Raw genomic sequence first — 24,149 nt, 5'->3', positions numbered from 1 at the left:
GGTCTTTCCATCTCCCTTGCTTAAAAGACCAGTGTAAGAGGGGAGGTGGGAGACAGACAGAGCAGCCCTTTGGAGGAATCTGGCTTTAATGAAGAGGGAGAGGTGGGTGGTAGCTGGAGGGTGGAGCATATGGAGTCAGAAATGTTGTTTCCACCTTTTGAATTGGGTTATAATATACGTATAGAAAACTGGACACATCTTAAGCGTGTAATACGCCTCTGTGAAATGAACTGGCCTGTGCAGTCACCACCCAATTGAAGAAGTGACCGTTACCGTGACCAGCATACCACAGCCCATCCCTCACGCCTCTCCTGTCGTGAACCGTCTCTCACCCAAAGCTGCTGGGGTTATTCTGATTTTGATCGCCAGATCCTAATTTGGCTTGCTTTTAATCCTTACGTAACTGGAATTATCCAGCATGTACTCTTTTAAGGGTGACTCTTACTCAGCCGTGTCTGTGGGACTTGGTTCGTGCTGTTCAGCGAGGAGTATTATAATCCTGTTCCTTGTGGAATCTTTCACAGTTTATCCGTGTTCTGTTGGTGGTGGATGATCCGGGTGTTGCCAGGTTTTAGCTGCCGTGAATAATGCTTCTGTAAATGTGTTTTGGATATGGGTGTTTGCACTTGGGGTGGAGTTACTTTCCGGAGTGATTTTTACCAGTTTGTGCTCCCAGCAGCATTAAGTCAGTGTTCCACTGCTCTGCACCTTCACCAACACAATAGCTGTGTGTTGCTTGCAAAGTTGTGTCTCTGAGCTGTGTTTGCTTGATGACTAATCATGTGTGTTCCTTTTCATCTCCTCATTAGCCAGTCTCCTCTTTCTAGAAGTATCTGAGTCTTTTGCCTGCCTTTTACCTTTTACTTTCTGTGATTTACACGTGTAGGGCTTCTGTTTCAGGCATTTTTCTCAGACATTTTCTCCCCCTCTTTCACGTGCTTATTCATTCTTTTAATGGTGTGTTTTGATGAACAGAAATTTTTAATTTAATGAAGTCCAGTGTTTTCCTAAGTCTTTGGAGAAATCTTTAAAAAATGTTGTGTATACCAAAGTCTTGAAGATATTTTTGGTTTTCATTTAGAAGTTTGATTGTTTTCCTTTTCACATTTAGGATATAATTTATCATGAACTGATGCGCACGCGCGTGTGTGTGTGTGTGTGTGTGTGTGTGTGTTGTGTGTGGTATGAAGGGCCAAGAATTGTGTTTTCTCACACGAGCGTTCAGTGGTCCCAGCCCCATTTATCAGAATGTCCGTCTGGTCTCCCTCCCGCAGTACCATCGTTGTTCTAAGTCAGGTGGGTCTTTTTCAGACTTGCTGTTTTGTTCCATTGGGTTTTTCCTCTATCTTTGAGGCTGTATTACAGTTTTCTTAATTAGAGTAGCTTTATAATAACATCTTCCTGTTCGAGTATAAATTGTCCGACTGTCTCTTCTGCAGGAGGCTTTGAAAATGCCCTTTGCACTCTTCGCTTCTCATCTTCCAGAAGCGTTGGGATTTGATTAGAACCCCAAACTGTATTCTTCAACCTTACTAAATTCACTTGTTTTCATGATTTCTAAATTCTTTTGGCTATTCCTCTTATATAATTAAGTCATCAGCTCATGTGACGGTTTCATTTTTTTCCCTTCTGATCCATGTAATTTAAATGTTTTTCTTATACTGTTATATCTGTTACTGTCTTGGTAATTGACCTGTAAAGGTGATGGTAGTTAGAGATATTTTATAATTATTCTTTACCAGATTCCGAAAGATCCTCTTTTCTTCCTAGTTTGCTGTGAACTTTATTAAGAATGACTGTTGATTAGGGGCGCCTGGGTGGCTCAGTGGGTTAAGCCACTGCCTTCCCCTCAGGTCATGATCCCAGGGTCCTGGGATCGAGCCCCGCATCAGGCTCTCTGCTCAGCAGGGAGCCTGCTTTCTCCTCTCTCTCTCTGCCTGCCTCTCTGCTTACTTGTGATCTCTGTCTGTCAAATAAATAAATAAAATCTTAAAAAAAAAAAAAAAAGAATGACTGTTGATTAGATAAGACATCAATAGCATGTGTGATTACGAGATTGATAAATTGAAGTTCACTGAAGCTAAAACTCAAAAAAGAAATCAAGAGAGTGAAAAGAGAAACCACAGATGGGGAGAAAATGTTTGTAAATCATATTTCTGAGAAAATACTTGTATCCCAGATATTACTCTTACAACTCAGTAAGATGACAGATTGTCCAGTAAAAAAAAAAAGAACAAAGATTTGAAATGATGTTTCACCAAAGACCTGTGTGAATGGCCAATAAGCACGTGAAAAGATTCTTCACCTCATTAGTCGTTAGGGAAATGCACATTTAAACCATAACAGATACTGTTTCACTCCCATAAAATGCTATAAAAAATGGCAGGCTAGTGCTGGTGGCCATACAAGGGCGACAGGGACCCTTAGGCGTGGCTGGTAGGAACGGCAAGTGGTGCAGCCGCTGTGCAGAAACAGTGACAGCCGAGTTTTGTCGTCGTTGAGTAGAGGTTTGCAGTCCGAGCCCGCTGTTGCACTCCTGTGCGTCTGCTCACGACAGAAACATCGGTCCACACAAGACCTTTGTGTGAGTGTTCACAGTAGTGGTCAGAAAGTGGCAACAGCCCCGGAGTCCGTCCGTGGGTGAGTGGGTAGACAAAACGTGCCTCTGTCGCTGCGGAGGAATACTGTTTGGTAATAAAGAGAAAAAAGCCCTGATCCATTCTTAGGACGTGGGTAAGCCTGAAACACACCGTGCTTGCCACGTGGGAGGAGGACACAGGAGACTGTCTTGTCAGCTGTATGGGTTTGTTCGTGTCGGGTTTAGGAAAACAGTGGTTCCCCGGGGAAACAGGTGTGAACAGGGAGCGACTGTGGGCGAGTGTGAGGTAACGGAAATGCTCCACAGTTGCATGGCGGTGCGGGCTGTACAACTCCGTAAATTCACTAACAGTTACGGGATTGTACTTAAAATGACTGAATTTTACTTCCTGTAGCTTATGTCTCAAGATAGTAAAGAATGAGTTGAATTTTAAGTACTCTCTCTATACCCACTGAAAGTTTATATGATTTTTCCCTTTTATGCATTTAAACACTTGATGCTAAACCAGTCTTGAATCTTAACTGAATGTAACTTGGTCTTGAAATACGGTATTTTATTTATGTTACCACTGTGTGTGATTTACTAATACTTTGTTTAGGGATTTTTTTGAGACGATATTTATGAGAAAGATTAGCCTTCTTTTTTTTTCCTTAAGATGTTCTTAATTGGGTTTTTGTTCTGCAGTTCTCCGTGTAAGTGTCAGATTCATGTTAATTTTGTTTTTTTTTTTTTTAAGTAATCTCTGTTCCCATCGTGGGGCGGGAAATGACAGCCCCGGGATCGGGAGTGCTCTAACCACTGAGTTGTCTAGGTGCCCTCCCCCGCCGCGTCCAGGTTTTTCATTATATGTTTGCCAGAATTTACTGTTGGAGCCGCATGAGCACGTAGTTTCCTTTGTAGCAGAGTTTTAAATTAACACATTCAGTTTCCTTCATGAGTATTTGCGTTTTCAGATTTTCTCTTGGTCAGTTTTAGTAAGTTGTGTTTTTTTGAAATGTGTCCATTTCAGGTCCTTTCCAAATGTATAGGGCCACGGTTGTTAGTAAGATTCTCTTGTTTTAATCTATGTAGAATCTGTAGTATTATCCTCCTTTTCATTCTTGCTGTTCGCTTTGCTTAGTTTAAAATTCTAAGTGAGTAATTACCTTTTTGGGCAGGTTCTAAATTTTTTTTTTCCTTGGGTTCTTTCTTTTTAGCAGTTGGTCTTGGTATGGTTTTCTTCGTGTTTACCCTGTTTTATATTTAACCTTCAGAGGTCCCGAACAAAAGCCCATGGTGTTCTTCGTTGCAAGCCCTGGGCTCCAATTTTTTTCTCATTTCTGTGAGATTGTTTAGGAACTTACATTTACCTTGATGTTCTGACTGTCTTAGTTGTTCTCCGTTGTCCTGAAACTAGCTGTCTTCTGTTTCTTATCTAGGGTTTCGTGAAAGAATTGGTCCGATAACACACTCTTCCTTTAGAACTGGCAGTGAAAGTCCACATAAGTTTCTTTTCTTTTTTAAGGTGAGCAGTATTACGGTGTTACTGTAGCTGATGGGACTGGTTCTCAAGAGAGGGGTACTTACTGTTTGTTGACGATGCCGGCCAGGAAGGGGATAACTGCTTGAGTGGTGGCCCTGACGAGAGGAGGGTGGAATTGCAGGCCCCAGTTGGCTTTGGTGGTGAGTAGTTCATCTGAAGTGATAGGAGGGAGGCAGAGTGTAAGAGTTTACTCCTGGTAGGTAGGTAGATTTGGTGGTGGGTGTTGGTGAAATTTTTCTTCTGAATGCAACTGTTTTCTTAGTAAGTTGGTGTCTGGTTTGGGTGGGAGGTTTGAGGTTTAAGGAGAGAGAGGTGTTAGGAAATGGTCTGGTGACGAACGTGAGGGGGAAGGCAGGAGGGGCTGCCGTGGGACTCCCTGGCAGCCCGAAGGCTCTCACACCTGAAGGGAGTGCTCGTGGACAGGGCGATCTAAAAAGTAAAAGAAGATGCCAGACCTCAAATAAAACTGATATTATCAAATGAGAAGTTTATAAAATCTGGAGGGATAGAGGCAAGACTGTGCTTTTAGGCTCTGAATGTTCAAGATTTCAGGGTGTGTTTCTAAAGTAAAAACAAAGAGGGTATTACAGTTTTTAAAATGTAGTCTTAAGGTCACAAATGTTTAACATCTCATGGAGAAAGGAAATTCTTTCCAAAATACACCCTGGATCCCGTGGCAGTCTCACACAGTCGTGTGGGTCAGGACCACACTTAGGGCCAGACCGCATCTTCCAGCTCTGCGGGACTGGGGTGTGCCTGGTCGGCCCGCGTGCAGAGCCACGTGCAGAGTCGGCGCGGCTCCCGACACCCACTCTCCTGAACCTGGGCGCGGGTGCCGGGGAAGGCCCCCTGTGGAGCACTGGTGGTATGTTAGAGGGCACGCCTGCGGTGTAGCCCACGCTGCGGCTGGAGGGCGTGACGGGTCCGTGATGCCGTCACCCCGGCCTCCTTCAGGCCCACCGCGAGCAGAGCCCGGTGCCTCCCGTCGGCTTTCTCCTGTCGGTCGCTTCGGCTCCCCTTTCATCCGCCCCCTCCCCGGTATGGCACCGCGTTTAGCCGCTCCCATGAACCGGCGTGTGTTAGCCAACGCGCAGTTGGCAGCGCCCCATATCGTCAACTTCCATTGTATCCTCAGGGTTTGACAGTTTTTTCTTGTAACAAATATATCCTAGTGGCTTAACAATTTTTTTGGCCTTAAAAATATTTTTCATGGAAAAAGCTTGCTATGAAGATATATGTCAGGCATTCTAAAATGTTTAAAGGCTAATGTATTGAGTACCCATCCGCTAACTTAGGCAGCATCCTGTTACACGTAAGTTTGAAGTTCTCTGTGACCGTTGCCGGCCACATCTCCCTTCTTGCAGGGCTCGCTGCGAATTGAATTTGCTATTTATCATTTCCATGCATGTTTCAAATCCCTAAATAGCTTTCTTTTGATATTTATTTATTTATTTATTAAGCTATATGCCCAGTGTGGGGCTTGAACTCACAACCCTGAGATCAAAAGTCACATGCTCCACTGACTGAGCCAGCCAGCTGCTCCCCTAAATAGCATTCGTTTAAAAAGTTATGTCAGTGATTATCATCCTGTGTGTGTTTCTGTAAATATAATAGCATAGTGTTATTAAATATATAAATGCATATTAGTGTTTTAAGGTATAATAAATATACATAATTATATGTTCAACGCTTAGCTTTTTCTGTATTTGTACTTTTAATTCCTTCATTTTCATGCTGAATGTGTAATATTCTGTATAAATATATCTTAATTTTATTAAAAATTCTTCTGTATATGGGTTATTCCTGATTTTTTTTTCAATTTTATATATGTTGCATTGAATACTACAGTACATATTCCTTGGGCATATGTTTGTGATTTTCTAGGGTATATATAGCTAAGAACTGATGAGTTGTAGGGTATGTGCTCCGACAGGAAGTGTGTGGGCTCAGAATGTCCCAGCCTTGGCTGGCACTTGGTATTATATCCTCCCAGTTTCTTTATAACGGACTCTTCAGAGAGTAAGTAGCTGAGTGTGTACCTTCTGGGCTGTCATTTTACTTTGTTTTGTGTTTGTTCATTTAAATGGGAGCCTTTTCTCATACAATTTTATTTTATTAAAAAGAATTCTTTGTTGAGCCACAGAGTAAATGATCCCTTAAGAATTTCTTCTCTGCTCCAAACTTATGATTCTGTGATAAACTCATAACTCTGAAATTGTCAGTTTGGGCATATGTTCAGTCTGCAGCCCCCAGGGCGGGCATCCGTGGAGTCAGACTGATACTGGGATTTGCCCTCTGCACCCGTTCACGTTTGTACTGCTGGCCGAAGGCGGTGCTGCGCAGACTGCCGGCGCCAGTCTGCCGTCATTTATCTTAGTACAAATGGGTTCGTTTGTATTATTAAATTAACGAATACATATTTAAAAAAAGTAATAGTTTTTAATAGAGTAACTATTGGTAGATACCATCTCAAGTAAGTCTCTTCCTCTAAGAGGGTAAAGGGGCCCCGAGACACCAGAGTTCGAGAACCGGGGCTGTGGGCACATGGTAGCTGTATGAGCAGGAATTTCATTCTTCCTTGTGCTGGTCTTTGAGAAGGAAAACTTAAGTAACATAATTCCTTCAGTGGATATATTCAGTTGATATTCAAGTTACCTATGAATCTTAAGTAAACTTGGAATTCATTGCCTTAAAATCTTGTTTATAACTAGATTGTATTTGTAAATAAAATACTTTGCAGGTGCTGACCTTAAGGAGAGAGTCAAAATGAATCCCAGTGAAGTTGGTCCTTTCGTCTCCAAAATAAGAGCGGTGATTAATGAAATCGGTAAGCTCACTTTAACTCCTTTTAGCATGCTGAAGATAACCGTAAGCGTCAGACTTAGCTGTACACTGTCCTCTGTAGAAGCTTTCGCTAGGGCACTCACTGTGGCGCTAGATAGTCATGATCTGTAGCTGGTTGCTGTGGAGCGAAATGGGATGTATTTAACTTGAACAATGGTGAAAAATATTTCATAATTAAAGATGCTTCCTATACATGATGACGTGGCGTGTGAAGGTCGTTATTAGCAACCAAAGAGAATGTCTCCCAGATCATTGCATACACATACACATATATTTACAGATTTGGCATTGTTTGTTGTTTGTGTAGATAGGGTCATACTATTCCTCAGAATTAGAGACTTCCGGGTAATATTAATGTCTCAGTACATATCAGCTTACTGGATTACTAACGCTTTTTATTGTATTGCGGTGTAGTAATCCACAGCATTGTCTTATCCAGAATTTTAAATTCCTTCATTAATGTGTAGGGATTTCTTTCCATTTTTCGTTACTTCTAATAAAGCGGTGAGTATCCTTGTATCGAGTCTTCGAGAGCATTAGAATGTGTGCTTCCAGGACAGATTCCTGAACGTGGAGTTGCAATTCTAGGTATCATGTGTTCGTTTTACATTTTAATCATTTTTACCAGATCATATTCCAAGAAGATCATAATAATTTACATTCCCATCATTTACATGATGGAACTTGTTTCTTCATATTTTTGCCAGCATTGACTGTTGCTGCTCTTCAGGCTTGCCAAGGTTTAAAACAAAAGGCATCTTAGCATTTTTTTATATTTTAATTAATTTATTTTTTGAATCTTTGCATTTTATTTTGCTTCTGGCAGATGCTTTCCCGTTAGACTTGGTCCCCGCCGTGCGGATCGCACCTTCACGCCGCTCCCCTCTCCTCCGCGCTGTCTCATTAACAAGTGCCTACTGACTGACGAGCCGCTCCTTGGTGGCCTCTCGCCGTCGCGTGTGCTACGGGCGCTGGCTCGCGATGCGTCACCCTCATTGGGTTCCAGTATTAAAGCGGAAACTGTAATACCTTGAGGGTATGACGTTCCCTCGTTCTTCTTTTTCTTTTCCCCTTGAAGATGTTCTTTGGTAATTCCCACACGTCAGTTCTTCCCAATGAATTTGGAATTGCTAGTTTTTAAAGTAAGGAGGGAAACTACTGTAATGGGACTTCGATTGGAATTTCTCTAAATCTTATTTAGAAAGAATTGGCATTTTCGTAATACTGATTCTTTCCATCTGTGATGTGTATGCGTTTCATTCCGTGTGTGTGTGGGCGGGGGGCGTCTTTTTTTCACTGTCTTCAAGAAAGTTCTTGACGTTTGCCTTGCAAGGTCTTCCATCTTTTTCCCCAGCTCAGATTCACGCTTGCTCCTCCATAGCATTTGTTCCTTTGAACGGGACCTTTTCTCCTGGTGAAGTCTGGTTGTTGTAGTTCTGTAGGAACGTGAGGAAGTTTCAAGTGCTTATTTTATATAACATCCCCTTGATAATTACCTTTATTAGCTGTTGTTACTTCTCGGTTAATTTTTGTGTTTTCCAGGTGAAAGTTCATTATCTATAAATGATGCTGTTTTTAGTTTTGCTTCTCCTAGCATTTTACTCTTACGTATTTTTCGTGTTTACGTTGGTAAGCCCGTCAGTGATACTCAGTAGTTGCAGTGTGTTCATCCCTATCTTCTTGTCCTTCTTCGACTCTGATGAGTGTCAGGGACTTCTATTTTACCTCGTTAGGAACTGTTACTGTGTTTTAATCAGGACCACGTATTTACTGTCTGTCCAATGTGTTTTTGGTGCATGTCAGTATTTATACTGTTGACCCTGGAACAATGTGGGGGTGTATTGAACGATGTTTATTACTTTTTTTTTTTAAAATATTTTATTTATTTATTTGACAGACCGAGATCACAAGTAGGCAGAGAGGCAGGCGGGGGTGAGGGGAGCAGGCTCCCTGCCGAGCAGAGCGCCCGATGTGGGGCTCGATCCCAGGACCCCGAGATCATGACCTGAGCTGAAGGCAGAGGCTTAATCCACTGAGCCATCCAGGAGCCTTTGGACATGAAATTTTTAAGTTGTCTTTTGTGGAGATTTACTGAGATTTGGAGGGGCAGATAGAAACTAAGTGTCTTGACCTAATCTAGTCATTTAATATATTAAATCAGGGTAGGCAGACTTTTTCTTAAAGGGACAGATACCGACTTAGGCTTTGTATGTTCTGTTTTGTGGCTACGCACTTTTTGTTGTTGTTGTTGAGACTGTTTTCCTAGGACACTTTTAGGTTCACATCGAAATTGAGGGGAAGGCCTAGAGATGTCTCTGACGCTCCCTGTCCCCACATATGCAAGCCTCCCCTGTTGTCAGCACCCTGCACTAGACGGGGCATTTGTCACAGCGGACACACCTCCACTGACAAACCATAATCATGCGAAGCTCATGGTTTACATCAGGCTCACTTTTTGTGTCGCACATTCTGTAGATTTGGGTAAGTACACGATGACACGTGTTCGTCATTATTGTGCCTTAGAGAGTATTTTTGCTGCCCTAAAAATGATCTGTGCTCAGCATGTTCTCCCCTCTCCTGACAACCTGGTTTTACTCTCTTCCTGGTTTCCCATTTCTGGAATGTCATCTAGTTGGAACCGTATAGTATGTGTCCTTTTCAGATTGGTTTCTTTCATTTAGTAGCCACTTGCAAGTTTTCTCCCTTTTTATGCCTTGCTGTCTTATGTTTCTAATGTTGTTCTCTGTTTCTGGTGCTGAGTAAAGTACTCCATTGTTTGGATGGACCACAGTTCATTTATCCATTTACCTACTGAAGGACATCTTGGTGGCTTCCAAGTTTTGACAGTTTTAAATAAAGCTGCTAGAAACATCTGTATTTCATAGAAACATCTATGTGTGGACACGGTTTTCGACACTTTTGAGAAAATAACAGGAAGCATAATTACAGGATCAAATGGCAAGAGTGTTTCATTTTGTAAAAAAAAACAACCCTGCCCAACTGTCTTCCAAAGTAAGTGTGCCATTTTGCATTCCCACCAGCAATGAATGAGAGTTTCTGTAGCTCCACATCTTTGTCAGCATTTGATATCAGTGTTCCAGATTTTAGCCATGCTAATAGGTGTATCGTGGTATCTTGTTTTAATTTGTATTTCTGTGATGATTCATGATGCGGAACATCTTTTCATCTGCTTATTTCCTATCTGTATACCCAGGGTGAGGTGTCTGTCGAGATTTTGGCCCAGTTTCTAATTGAGTTGTTTGTATTTCTTGTTGAGTTCAAGAGTTCTTTGTAGGTATTAGATAATAGTTCTTTATCAAATATCAGAAAATTCTGTATTTTCTCCCAGTTTGTAGCTTTCATTGTAGTCTTATTCTCTTGACGTTATCTTTTGTAATAAGTCTTTCATTTTAGTGAAGTCCAGTTCATTATTTCTTTCATGGATTTTGCTTTTGGTGTTGTAAGTAAATAGTCCTTCGCTAGGTCATCTAGGTTTTCTCTGTTATCTTCTAGAAGTTCTATAGTCTTGTGTTCCACAAAGTTAGATGTGTGATCCATTCTGAGTTAATTTTTGTGAAGGGCATAAGGCCTGTTTGTGTGTAGATTCCTGATTTTGCTTGGGAATGTTGCTGTTTCAGTATCATTTGTTGGAAAGCTATTTGTGCTCTGTTGTATTGCCGCTGCCTTCGGCTCGGGTCATGGTCTCGGGGTCCTGGGATCGAGTCCCGCGTCTGGCTCTCTGCTCGGCGGGGAGCCTGCTTCCCTCTGTCTCTCTCTCTCTCTGCCTGCCTCTCTGTCTGCTTGTGATCTGTGTCAAATAAATAAATAAAATCTTTAAAAAAAAAAAAATTAGTTGATTTATGGGAGTCTGTTTCTGGGTTTTCTGTTTTATTCCTTGGTCCCTTTGTCTGTTCTTTGGCCAGTAACCACACTGGCTTGTTTACTGTAGCTTTCCAGTGAGGCTAGACGTTGGGTGATGTCAGTGCAGCAAACTTTTTCTCCTTTTTCTCCTCCATTGACACTGCATTGACTATTCTGGGTCTTTGCCACTACGCATAAACTAGGGGATTAGTTTGTTGATAGCCATGAAATAACTTGCAGGGATTTTTCTTGGGATTGCATCGACCCTAATTCAAATTAGGAAGAACTGACACCTTGACAATACAGAGTCCTCCTGTCCATGAACATGGACTATCTCTCCATTTATTTCTTTGATTTCATACATTAGTTTTATAGTTTTTCTCATGTAGCTCTTGTACACATTTTGTTGGGTTTATACCTAAGTAGTTTATTATGAGGGATGTTAATGTAAGTGGTATTGTGTTTCTAATTTCAAATTCCACTCGTTCGTGGTTGGTATGTGGAAAAATAATTGACTTTTGTATATTTACCCTGTATCTTGCAACCTTGGTATAATTGTGTATTTGTTCTACAGACTTTTTTGTTAATTCTTTCATATCTTCTGTGTTGTAGACTGTCATGTCATTTGAAAGCAAAGACAGTTTGATGTCTTCTTTCTCAATCTGTATTACCTTTCATTTCCTTTTTTTGTTTAATTACATTTGCAAAGATTTTTAGTATAATGTTGAAAAGAACTAGTGATAGGAGACATCCTTGCCTTGTACTAGGTCCTCACCTTAGATAGTGCTGAAACAGTCACAGACATAATGTAAACAAACGTGTGTTTCTCTGTTTCAGTAAAACTATATGCATTGTGAATTTAACTTTTAAATAGTTTCCATGTGTTATGAAACAGTTTATTTAATTTGTTTCCTTTTTTCCAGCTGCTTGAAAGTAGAGAAACCATATTAGCTCACAGGTTTTAATGAAACAGGCACTTCTTTTCCTCCCACCCTCCCTCCCTTCTTTCCATGCATCCATTCATCTCTCTCAGATGTCTCCTGTCTTATTTTTCCTGTTTTTTGGAATTCTAGTCTTCCACTTTTTTTTTAAGTTTTTTTTTTTTTTAGTTTTAGTTTTTTTGAAGAAATCTACTGACTTCCAGTTCTGATTTGGATAACTTGCTTCGTGTTTGGTTCAGGCCTTTTTGATTTTTGCATTTTGGAAATTTAAAGGTTTTAAGGTCTTTTTGTCCTTTGCTAGCGAGTTTAAGGTCTTATTTATGGATCAGGAATTCAGCATAATTCTTACAAATGAGTTGGAGGTTGGAGAATGGAGAGCAGAGTAAAAAAAAAAAACAAAACAAAAAGCAAAAGAAAGTTCATCAAACCTTAACAAAATGTTAAGAGGATAAAAGAGGTACAATCTTAGGACGAATTAAATAATAAAATGAAATAAGCCTAGTAATTACCATTAATGTCAGTTGACTAAACTTGTTAAAGACATAGATGTTCAGATTTGATTAAGAAACTGCATATTATTAATAGTAGCCACCTCTGTTGTAGCCTTTTTCATACCAGGAGATTACTAGGCATGCGCTTGAAGACAAAAACCGTTGGTAGTAAGAGAAGGACACCGCACGTACTAAAAGATGAAATTGTGCAGAAGATTAAACAGCGATCTAGAAGTGTACAAATAAACGAGGTTCCGTTGGATATATACAGGATAAATTGGCAAATCCTTTATCATTGTGGATGATTTCAGCTCATCTCTCCCAACTTATCATGAGTTTGAAAGACAAGTTAAAAATAAAGACTTGAACAATGTGCGTATCAAAGTTGACTTAACAGACCCTTAACCCCAAGTCGGAGAATATGTATACTTCTCATGAGCATACGAAACATTTACAAAAACGAATCATGTACTGGACCCTAAAATCTCTGTTAAATTTCAGATTAATACATAGAGACCATGTTCTCTGTTCATAATGCAACTAAGTTAGAAATAAAATAACCCAATTTAGAGATTTAAAGACCATATATTTGTAAATTAAAAAAAGAACTGTTAAGTTAATCATTGGTCAAAGAAGGAACTATTAAAGGAAAAAGTACTAAGACGGAGTGAATATAAAATTACTGTATATCCAGATTTTTGAGATTTGATTAAAGTGATAGTTTGAGGGGAAGGTCACAACTTTAAATGCCTGTGTTAGTAAGGGAAAACCGCTGGCAGTAAGTGGTTACGCATTGCCTTAATAAGTGATGAATCCCAGTGAAGGTAGGCAATATTACAAGACTACGAAATTCATGAGGTGAAAGCTGGAGTTGCAGTGGGGAGTCTGTCTGAGGCTGAGCCTCTGAACAGAGGTAAAGGGTATCGGACAGGACGTGCTACCGATGGAAGGAGGGATGTGACTGTAGGTAGAGCAGAGACTCTGAAGCTTGTAAGAAGTGCTGTGGCGGTCTTCACGCCAGCAAAGAAGTTCCTATCTCACGAAGGAATCGTATTCTGGAATAACCCTGTTCCCACGGGAGGGATTGAGTGGTGGTTGGAAGTCTGCCCACAGAGACAGCACCAGGCCTAGCTTCACGTGCTCAGCGATATGCCTGTGGCTGCCTGTGGGGTCGGTGCCGCCTTCCACAGACTCCTCCGCCTAGCGAGACAGCGAAAGTTTATCCCTGAACTCAGGGTTTTTTGATTAGTATGACTGCCACGTGGACTGGTGACAGAAGCAGTAGAACAGAGAGTGAGAGGAGCCCGTCTTGCTTAGGGACACGGATGAAATCCCATAGGTTTAGAAATAAAAAGACCAAGTTGGATTTTCTCAGGAATATAAGGGGGAGGAGGAGGTTCCCATTTGAAAATCTTTAATTTGTGACATTAGTCATTTAAAATAAAATCATGTTTTGTCTTACTTGATTAATGAAAAGAATTTGAGAGATGTCAAATCCCTCCTTAGAAGAAGGTCAAGGCAGACGAGAAATAGAAGGGAAGTTCCTTAGTCTGCTGAGAGGTATCGGTTTCTTAGCAGTAAAATGTAAGAGTAATCTCCCCAAATCAGGAAGAAACAAAAGGCCCATTGTTACCACCTCTGTTGCGCAGTGTTCTGCAAATGCTGGCCTGTGTGGAAAGGCAGGAAAATAGAAATAAAAGAATGCCACAAAGAAGAGACACAGCACTGCCTGTCTCGAGTGGTTTGATTGTCTTGATTGAAATCTAAAAGGATCAACAAATTATTCAGAATAATGAGTGTCTCGAGAGAGCCAAATATAAGATCCGTGTTTAAAAATAATTAGTTGTTCTTTACTAGCAACAGTCAAGAAATGTCAGTCAAGAAAAGATACTCCTGACAGCAGGAACAAAAACGAATCTAGAAATACATGGAAGCTATTTTGAAATTGTGAAACTTTCTCAGAAGATGTTAAAAAGATTAAACGGAGACACGTTATCTTGTTGGATGGGAGAGTATAGTATCCAGAAGATGATTCTCACAAATGATTCAACGTACGGATTCAATGTAATTACACTTACGTTCTCTCTCAGCATGAATTTTGTGAGGAATTTGCTGAGCATAATGAAGCATAATGAAGCCAAACATTCCTAAAGAAGAAAAGGGGCCGAGCCTTATCAGCACTCAAGACTTATGTTAAAGTTTGTGAATTAAGTTGGTACGTTCTGGGCTTTGGGATAGACAAATGGACTATAGGATGGCTTGCAGAAGCCCAGCAGACATACATAAATGGGGGATGGCCACAGGGGAGAGGAAGCATTTGCTGGGACGGCAAAGGCTTGACAGCACTTGTGAAAGAAAGTCAATGTCTGTGATCTTTTTTTTTTTAGATTTTGTTTATTTATGTGACAGACAGAGATCACAAGTAGGCAGAGAGGCAGGCAGAGAGAGGGAAGCAGGCTCCCTGCTGAGCAGAGAGCCCAATGTGGGGCTCGATCCCAGGACCCTGAGATCATGACCTGAGCTGAAGGCAGACGCTTAACCCACGGAGCCCCCCAGGCGCCCCTACATCTGTGATCTTGACAGAGTAAAATTGTTAAACACAAAATGCAGCCCATAAAAGGAAAGGTTTATAAATTTTACCAAATTAAACTTAAAAACATTTGTTCATTAGAAGGTGCTATAAAGAAAGTAGAAAGGAAAGCCACAGACTGGGAGGAAAAACTCGAAACACATAGCTGCTGATGTGTGTGTGTGTGTGTGCGCGCGCGCGAGCATGTACATACACGCATGAATCAGCACGCACGTGCATGCACGCCACATAGGAGTGTGTAAGACAGCAGGAGAGTCCTGTTTCACACATCTGTCAGATAAGCCACATATTCTTGTGCGGGAAACTACCACTAGCTAGTGAAGAAGCGGAATGCGAACTGATGTGGGTGTGAAGGAGGACAGTTTGGTGCTGTCTTATGAAGTCGAACATTCACGTTCCACGAGACCTCGAAGTTCACTTCTTTAGAAGGCATTTACCTAGAGGGTTAGCCTAAACCCTTTAACACTTTTTATTGGACCCATAGTAAAGTTTATCCCAGTAAACACATAGGGTGGGCATCAAAGGTTCATGGAAATAATCACCTTTCTTTGTGCACTGCCTGCATTTGGTTACTGTGCTCTTTTATTTTTAAAAATACCTGATATGACTCAGTGAATGTTTGCTACTTGGAGTTTGTGCATTTTGGGCATGTGTCCTTGGGAAGCTTATGCCAGAATATAAGAAAAAGGTTTTATAATAGCAATATTGTTAATAATAAAAAGCTGAAGTCAGCCAACTTTCAGGGACAGGGGAAGGGATGGGTGGTTTTGTGTATTTGTGTGTTTGTCTGGTGCATCAGTGAGTGACTGAAAGTGTAACAACACGGGTAAATCTTTGAAACATTGATTTAAAACAAGGTATTTTTTATCAAACTAAAAGCATACAGAACAGTATATCATTTAGAAGTGTGTGTGTACTGAAGTCACAGACAGGCGCGCACACAGGAAAAATGAGAGTGCGATCAGCAGGGAAGTCTCAGAAGTCAGGACGTTTGGGTTTGGCAAGGCCGACGGGTGAGCCGGTGAGGAGCACTCGGGCGCACGGGGTGTGCCGACAGGTCTTCTGTCGGTCATCCTGAGGAAGTCTGTTGTTGTTATTTCTCCTTACGTGGGTTTGCCGTGTACAGTCTTCATATTTGTCAAGTTAGATCAGTTTTTGAAATACTCATCTACCTTGAATTCTGCAGACATTTCCAGTGTTATTTTTTGAATAATTTTTATTTTCCACCTTGATTCTTGTTTTCAGGAGAAGCCAGAATTCTAGATTTTTTTTTTTTAGAAAAAATCTTCTCGTTAGGTTTTCAGGGGAGAGGAAAAAACCCTTTGAATGTGAAATACAATTGGTTTATGGACCAGATTCTGCACGTAGGCCTCCGGCCTTCTTGTTGGTCCTTCCGCACCAGTTCTGCTGGCACGGTCAGTTGGTTTTCTGTCAAGGGCTTCTGGAGGTCAGTGTGTCTACAGAGAGGTCTTGTCTGGAGGATGTGAGTGGATGCGGCAGGTGAGAACCCTCCCTTGCACTCGGGGGGCTCGTTCGTGCACAGATGTGTTGATGCCTGTTCCTGGAGGCTCGGGATGATGGCTGCTCTGCAAGCATTTTGTGAGTGCTTGTCACAGCCATGGTGGCCCTGTCAGGAACGGTGTGAGTCGGAGTATACCCTGCCTGTCTGCTGCTACTTTTTCCTCTTGCTTCGTTATCTTTGCAGTTTCCACACCTGGAGAACCCTTCTCTGGCGTCTTGAGGGCCATGGACTGTCTTCTTGACCATGGTGGCCACTGTGCCCTGCTTGTTTTTAATGAAAGAGTCTGTGAGGAACTTACAGGACTCATTTGAAAGTTGTTCTGTTATTAAGATATAGATCTGAAAGAAGTTCTGTATTTTATTCACAGTCACTAAATTCCTTACTTAATGCTCCTAGCTTCTTAGAAAGGCTCTTCTTAAAAAGTAACTCCAAAATCCAGAACAAAACTTAGTTCTGTTGCTCTTTTCAAAGAAAAGTGGCTCTTTTTGAGATGTTTCCTTGTAAAGAAATGGTGAATTCTCAGATATCTAAAAGGTTAATCACTGTTTCAAGTTCCTTCCCCTTTCAGGGGATGCCTAGGTTGGAAGCAGTAACAGGTTATTTTGAAATCTGAGGCCTGAGCAGGCCATCATAGCTGCTCAGACATGGGATGATCTGGATCTGGTGAAAGCTGCTGATCTTAACTAACCACCCCTTCTCCATCTGCACGCTGCGCACCTTCCTTCCTGTTTTCCCTTGTGACATGGGTTTGCCACTGTGGGGACCCCCGCCGTGCAGAGTAGTGATGCGGAGCGTAGGCCGCCGAGGTGTCAGTTCCTTCCTGATGGCGGGTCCTGACTCACACGATGGTGTTTCGTAAGCAGCTAGAAAACATTCAGAGTTCTCTCTCAGACAGACACTCTGAGGGAGCTAGTCTACTTCCTTCGCAGGTTGAGGTCTCTAAAAACTGTCATCGAATGATAAAGAGGGATTTAAAGTAGGTTTTCACCAGAATTTTCAGTTGTAGAATTGATGTTCTTTAGTAACCCTTTAAAATACCAGGCATTTCCAGCTGAAGCATTTTAATGTTTCAGGACTGGGTTGAAAAGAACCAGAAAGGAGACTCAGAAGGAGACATAGGAGGAAAACAGTTCTCTGAGAGCCAAGTGAAGAAAGTCCTTGATTCGGGAGGCCTCGATCACACGCTGCCGACGTGTCCAGGAGGGTGCACGGGGAAAACGGACGCTGCATTTGGCAGCGCAGTCGACGCTGGCGTGTTGACAATATCCTCCTGGAGATGAGCGCTGGGGCGGTGGGCAGCTGCCTCCGGGCCGGCGGGCCATGGTGGAAGAGCTCCATCCTTGGACGGTTTTGGCCGGCCCCTTAGTCTGACTGTTGGGCTTTCTGGTGTAGACCCTTGTAGAAAGAACTAGTTATCTGAAACTTGTCCTGGTTATGGATGAAAACTTGCCATCGTTTGATTTCTTCTAAGTAAACCGTAGGTGAGGGTATTTGGAAGGTTTCTTTTTCTTCCTTGAAAATTTGTATACACCTTTCTTTGCAGCAGGAAGTCTGATTTACTGTGTCTTAATAGTCCCTGAGGTAAGACACAGAGCTTTTAAACATGCGTAAGGTCTGATAACATTTTACTAAAGGTTAGAAAGTGTACTTGTCTCCTTTGTGCGTTTCGTCACTGTGTTCTTTCTAATTACATGACAGTACACTGAAATCCACTTAAAGCTCTCTAGGGCCCCGTTTTACTATTTAGAGATTCTTGAGTGATGAATGCCAAAGGGCTTGCGTGCAATTCCAGGTGACCCCTTTAAGACTTCCGCTTGACTTAGAGATGTCCGATACTCACAAAATCAGACGTTGTCTCCGTTTATCATTTGCCCGAAGAAGTTGCCGCAAGGTGTTTATTTGCTGCAGAAAAGTGAAGTTTATCCATTACCCATGTGCGGTGAGCTTCTATGAATTGTGATTGATTTTTTTTTTTTAGTTTGATAGTTTATCACCGTTATACCATTCAGAGCTTTTTCAGACACTCATTTGTGTGTCGCTTGGCCTGAAACAGGGCTTACTGTCAGATTCCTTCCCTAGTGCCCGCTGACTGCTGCCACACCGGTTGGAAAGGGTGTGTACTTGCTGCACGTTCTCTGCTATGCGCTGGCCATTGGACTTGCATTTTAGATGTATTAAGAACTGTTTAGTAAAGAATCTTTATTTATTTATAAAGATTTTTATTTATTTATTTGACAGAGAGAGAAATCACAAGAGGCAGGTGGGGAGCGCGGGGGGGGGGGGGCGGGAAGCAGGCTCCCTGCTGAGCAGAGAGCCCGATGCGGGGCTCGATCCCAGGACCCTGGGATCCTGACCTGAGCGGAAGGCAGTGGCTTAACCCACTGAGCCACCCAGGCGCCCCAGTAAAGAACATTTTTAAGGTTTGCAGAATTGTCAGTCTGCTGGCTTGATCCAAAATATTTATGTTCACTGTGCCTTTTTTTGTTTGTTTGAAGGTTAAGGAGATTTTTTTAATAGTTTTGTTAAATTAGAGGCATTCCAGCCTGTATTTTTATCTTTCCCCCTAACTTGAGGTAATAAGTAGAAATTGGAAGAGCTCAGTTACGGTATGTGAAGGATTGATTGATGGAACACTCATGTTAACTGTACTTAATAGTTTCCAAGTGGTAACTTCCAGATCCTGCTTTCCGTTCTCTTCATCCTTTCATCGTCCTGACGGAAGACTGACACAGGTATCTGGGAGCCCCTTGTTTTCCCTCGGAAGTGTCACTGTCCCCACCTACTGAGTCATGGTTTCGGAGAGAGTTACATGTCCCTTTGCAACTTAGGGTCTCTCTTGTTCCCTTTTTCGAATTCTGCTGCTTTTGCTGACTTCCACTGGGTGTTAATCACATTCTGATTTTGGATGGTGGTGTGGAATTTACACTGTTGTGCTAGATATAGCCAAAGAAGCAGGCTTATCAACCGAGCTCTGTCACTTACTCTCAGATATTACCCTGGAATATTCTAGAATTTCACTTTCGAAGGGAAAAAGGGAAATACTTGCATCGTTTCTTGGCCTTTTTATGTTTGTTAGCTTTGAATTCCATAAGGAATATTGGAATGTGTGTTTAATGAAAAAATCAGAACTTCTTTTAGCAGCTTTCCCCCATTCCCTTTCTGTCCGCATAAGTAATGACTGCTAGTGCCCTGATTTAATATTTTAATATTTATTGATTCTAGTATTTGTCGGCCTTTTCTTGGCTCCTACGTGAATATATATTTGTATGCACACGTTGATTTAGATTATATGCAAACACATATATGAAAATGACCACATAAACAAGTTGTTTGTTTTTAAGTTTTATTTCTGGAAATTAATACTTTTCTAGGAATTCATCCATTTCAAGTAGATTTTCAAAAACATCAGTATGAAGCCATTGATACATTCTCTGAGTGTCTGAGGAGTCCTCAGCGGTTGTCTCCTCTCACTCCTGAGTCGGCTGGCTGGCGTGCTCATTCTGTCCGCTTCTGGGATCTGCCTCCCCATAGGTCTATCTGGTATACATTTCAGAAATCTGTTTTGGGCTTTGTTGATCCCGTCTCTTGTTTCTGTTTCATTAATTTCCATCCTGATTTTCATTAAATTTTTTTTCTTCAGGTTACATTTGCTGCTTTCTTTTAAACCCGTGACAAGGGATGTTTGGTTCACTATTCTCTGCCGATTTGGCTCGCGTCAGACCTTCTTACTGTATCTCTGTGTCTCGCCTTCCGTCTTTCCCACGTGTGTTCCTCCGTACTTCCCACTGAGTAGTTTACAGCTCCGCTGGTTTTCTCACGAGCTGCACCCAGTTCGTTACAAACATTGAGTTTTTTATTTCATTTTACAATACTTTTTCGTTCTTTTAAAAAACTGTTGTGTCACTTTCTGTCATTTACAGTTTCATGCTTGGCTTCATGTCTTTATTTGAGAGTCAGTGTTTGAAGATCATGGATCTCGGTTTTGTATGGGTGTTTTCTTAATGTTTTTTCCTACTATAGCTTGTTTTCTTGGTTATCCTTTGTGTGATAAACATTGTATTTGAAAAATTATTTCTGGCAATAGTTTGAGGCTAGTGTTCTGTAGTGTGGAATGTTTTACCATTGCATTTAAAAGAATTGTTTCCTTGTATTATTTGCTGTAGACATATCATAATGTATGTAATTATTTCCTTCATTGATGGACATTTGGATAATTTTAGTTTTTTACTTTGACAACAGTGCAGAAAACATCATCCATATTACATGGTATCTAAGGGAACCTTAATAAATAGAAATCCTCCTTCTATCTAAGGTCTGGAATAAATTGAAAAATAAAATAAAGTATAGTAACAGGGACAAAATGTTCTCTTGATCACTGATAGAGCTACGTTGAAGGTTGTGGCTTAGATCTGTTGATGAGGAGGTTTGCTCATTTGGCTGTCCCCTCTCAGGTCGGCTTCCCCGCCACAGCGACACTGGCGACCTGAAGTCGCCCGCGGCAGGCAGCCCCACGCCGTCGTCATGCGGCTCACGGGGCACTTTGATGTGGGCGTGGAGGAGCCCCGGTGTTCTGGGAAAGAAGCAAGGGACAGCTGAGCTCAGGACAAGCCCGTTGGCTTTGTCTTATACTGTCCACTTAAATAAATAATTTGTTGGGGTGAAGAAGTTTAGGGGCCTAGTTCTGAGAGTGTGGGACCCATCTCTGTCATGCTGTGTGTGTGCGGCATCAGCGAGGAAGAGCACATCTCTGTACAGCCGTGTCCACCGTGGCCACTGGACACTTTGCAGGCGGGAAGGCGGCCTTGCTGGGAGCCACCTCTGGAGGCAGGGGCCGGGGGCCGCCCTTGCACTGGACCCGTCCTCACACGTGGGGCCGCAGTCTCTGCCCAGCCACCGAAACGGGGAAGGCTTGGACCCTCAGCCCATCCTCATTTGTCCGTCCCCAACTAGCTAGTAATTTTGTTTGGATTTTTAGTTGAACGATTGTCTCACGGCCAGAGAGGGGCTGTGACGTTTGTGCTGCGATGGATTTGTTGTTTCTTGTGTTTTGGCTTTGTGGGTGCCCTGCTGTGTTGTTTGTGTGTAGTGGACACTTTGTTGCTGCTAGACCTTCCTTGTGGACTTTTCCTTCATTAACCGAATAAAGTGCTTCTCCTTTGCCCATTTAATACTTTTACTCAAATGTCGCCCGTAACTTAATAAGATCATGAGGTGACTTCTTTGTATTTGACTCTGGGATACACCATACCCATCCTTCAGATTTTTAAAATTTTATTTTCTCTCTTGTTCTAGATGTTTCTCTAATGTAGTACTTGTAATTGGGTTTTGCTTTATGATCCATGTGGAGTCTTTTCCTTCTAGATGAATTCAGCATCTTTAAATGTATTGATACGTTTGGTCTTAACGTCTGTCATGATTTTCTGTGCCTTCAACTTTTGGTGATTTCACATTTAAAAGATCATTTTAGTACGCTGTGTGGTTGTCTTTGGATTCTGTTTGTGGGTTTCTTTCTTTTTTTTTTTTTTAAGATTTATTTGTTTGAATGCGAGAGGAAGACAGTGAGTGTGCATGTAGGGGGAGGGGTAGCAGGAGAGACTCTCAGGTGGACGCCCCAGCCGAGTACATGGCGGGTCACGGGACTCAGTCTGAGGATCCTGAGATCATGACCTCTGAGCTGAAATCAAGAACCGGACGCTTAACCAGCTGAGCCGCCCAGGCGTCCCTCAGCTGCTCGTTCCTATTATAACTTCACATACTGTACTCAATTCTTTTCTTTGGAAAGTTTTGTTGACCTCTTACTATGAGCAGTGACAGAATTGGTATATTTCCAGTTTTAAATTCTTCCCTCCCCATTATCCTGAGCACTGTCTTTATGACATGTCTCCTCAGGCAAGGGAAGCAAGCAAAAATAAACTATTGGGACTACATCAAAACAAATAGCTTTTGCACAGCAAAGGAAGCCGTTGATAAAACAAAAAGGCGACCTAGTGAATGGGAGAAGACTTTGCAAATGCTGTATATCTGCTACAGCGGTAGTATCCAAAATATATGAAGAACTCCTACAACTCAGGAGCAAAAAACATTCTGATTAGAAAATGGCCAGAGGCCCTAAACAGAGTTTTCCAAAGAAGACATGTAGATGGCTGACTGCGATGGAAAAACTGCTCCACATCACTTGTCTGGGAAATGCAATCGAAACCACAATGAGATATCCCTGCATACCTATCAGAATGGCTAGTATCAGAGATAAGAAGTAACAGTTTTGGTAAATATGGGGCGAAAGAGAAACCCTTGTTTGCTGCTGGTGGGAGTATAAATTAGTGCAGCCAGTATGGGAAATAGTATGGCAGTTCCTCAAAAAACTGAAAATAGAGTTACCATATGATCCAGTAAATACTGGGGATTTACCCAAAGAAAACAAAAACACTAATTTGCAAAGATATCTGCAGCCCTGCCTGTTGTAGCATTATTCACAGTAGTCAAGATATGGAAACAACCTGATTGTCCATTGATAGATGGATGAATAAAGAAGATGTAGTGTGTACACACACACACACACACACACACACACACACACACACACACACACACACAGAGTGAAATATTACTCGGCCATAGAAAACAATGAGATCTTCCCATTGGCGACAACGTGGACGGACCTAGAGGGTGTTATACTGCGTGAAATAAGTCAGACAGAGAAAGACGACTGTCATGTGATTTCACTTATATCGTGTGCAATCTAAAAAAATGAACGAACGAAAAACCAGATGCTTAAATACGGGGAGCAAACTGGGATTGTCCGAGGGTGGAGGGAATGCATAAGATAGATGCAGGGATTAAGGTGCAGAGTTGTAGGTATAAAATCAGTACGTCGTGGAGACACGCGGCACAGCGTACGGAGTCCGCGATAATGTAACGACGTCGTATGGTGACGGGTGGTCACCAGACTTACGGTGGTGAGCGGACACCGAGTTATTTACAGAATTGTTGAATTACTGCGTTTTACACCTGATGCTTATATAATACTATATGCCAGATATATTTCAGTTTGAAGAAACCAAATCGTTCCCTTTTACTTTTCTCACCTTTTTTTCTTAGTGCTATTTATCATTTTAAATTGATTTATACCTGTTACATGATTTTAAATTATATCTATAAAAATAAGCATAGATTATCGATTTAGTTGAGCCCTGTTTATAAAAGACCCAGAAGTAGTCTACTTTACCCTCTTGGATTCATCACTTTCATGTTATTCCAGTCACAGAAGCTCTAGGAGGAGACAGTGTGAGTGGCATCCAGGAAGCTGAATGTGTCAGCATGGACTGGGTGTTGATTTGACGTCTGGAAGCATCACCCCCACCAAGACGGCGAACATGCCCATCGCCCCCAGAAGTTTCTTCACGGCACGCAGGGATCCCTTCCCCCGCCCCTTCCCATTCCTTACCTGGCCTCAGATAACTGCTGAGCTGCTTTCCATCACTTGATGTTTGGCGCGGGTGGGTCAGTAGCTGGTTCCTTCTTACCGCGAGTAGCGTCCGTCCTACGGAGGTGGTACGTAGAGCTGCCGCAGACAGTCGTGCGGCGGTCTTTCCGCGTTTGCATTTGAGTCTGACCGAAAGATTTAGGGCTCTCTCCGCTTCCTCTCTCTGCAGGATGGTGAGGCGGTCAGGTTCCCGTGGATATCTGGGTGTCCAGCGCTTCCCCCGCGATCTTGTTTAAGTGCAGCTCCCGGTGTGGGGCTGGGGCTGTGCGTTTCAACAGGCTCCAGGTGGTGCCCCT

General features: G+C 42.1%; 1 protein-coding gene across 10 annotated transcripts in view; it reads left to right on the top strand.

The window, feature by feature from the left end:
* AUH (AU RNA binding methylglutaconyl-CoA hydratase) overlaps positions 1–24,149 on the top strand; it is a 138,264-nt gene that overhangs the window by 28,561 nt on the left and 85,554 nt on the right. For 9 of the 10 annotated variants that reach the window (XM_046021937.1, XM_046021936.1, XM_046021934.1 and 6 more), the window contains one exon: positions 6,862–6,948. The exons of the other annotated variant lie outside the window; for it this stretch is intronic. In XM_046021937.1, the coding sequence (XP_045877893.1) occupies positions 6,862–6,948 (87 nt within the window). The remainder of the gene's footprint in view (positions 1–6,861; positions 6,949–24,149) is intronic. 10 annotated transcript variants of the gene reach the window in all.

Source organism: Meles meles, chromosome 11, assembly GCF_922984935.1.
Source record: "Meles meles chromosome 11, mMelMel3.1 paternal haplotype, whole genome shotgun sequence".
Lineage (NCBI taxonomy): Eukaryota > Metazoa > Chordata > Mammalia > Carnivora > Mustelidae > Meles > Meles meles.
This window is presented reverse-complemented; position numbering and strand designations above follow the sequence as displayed.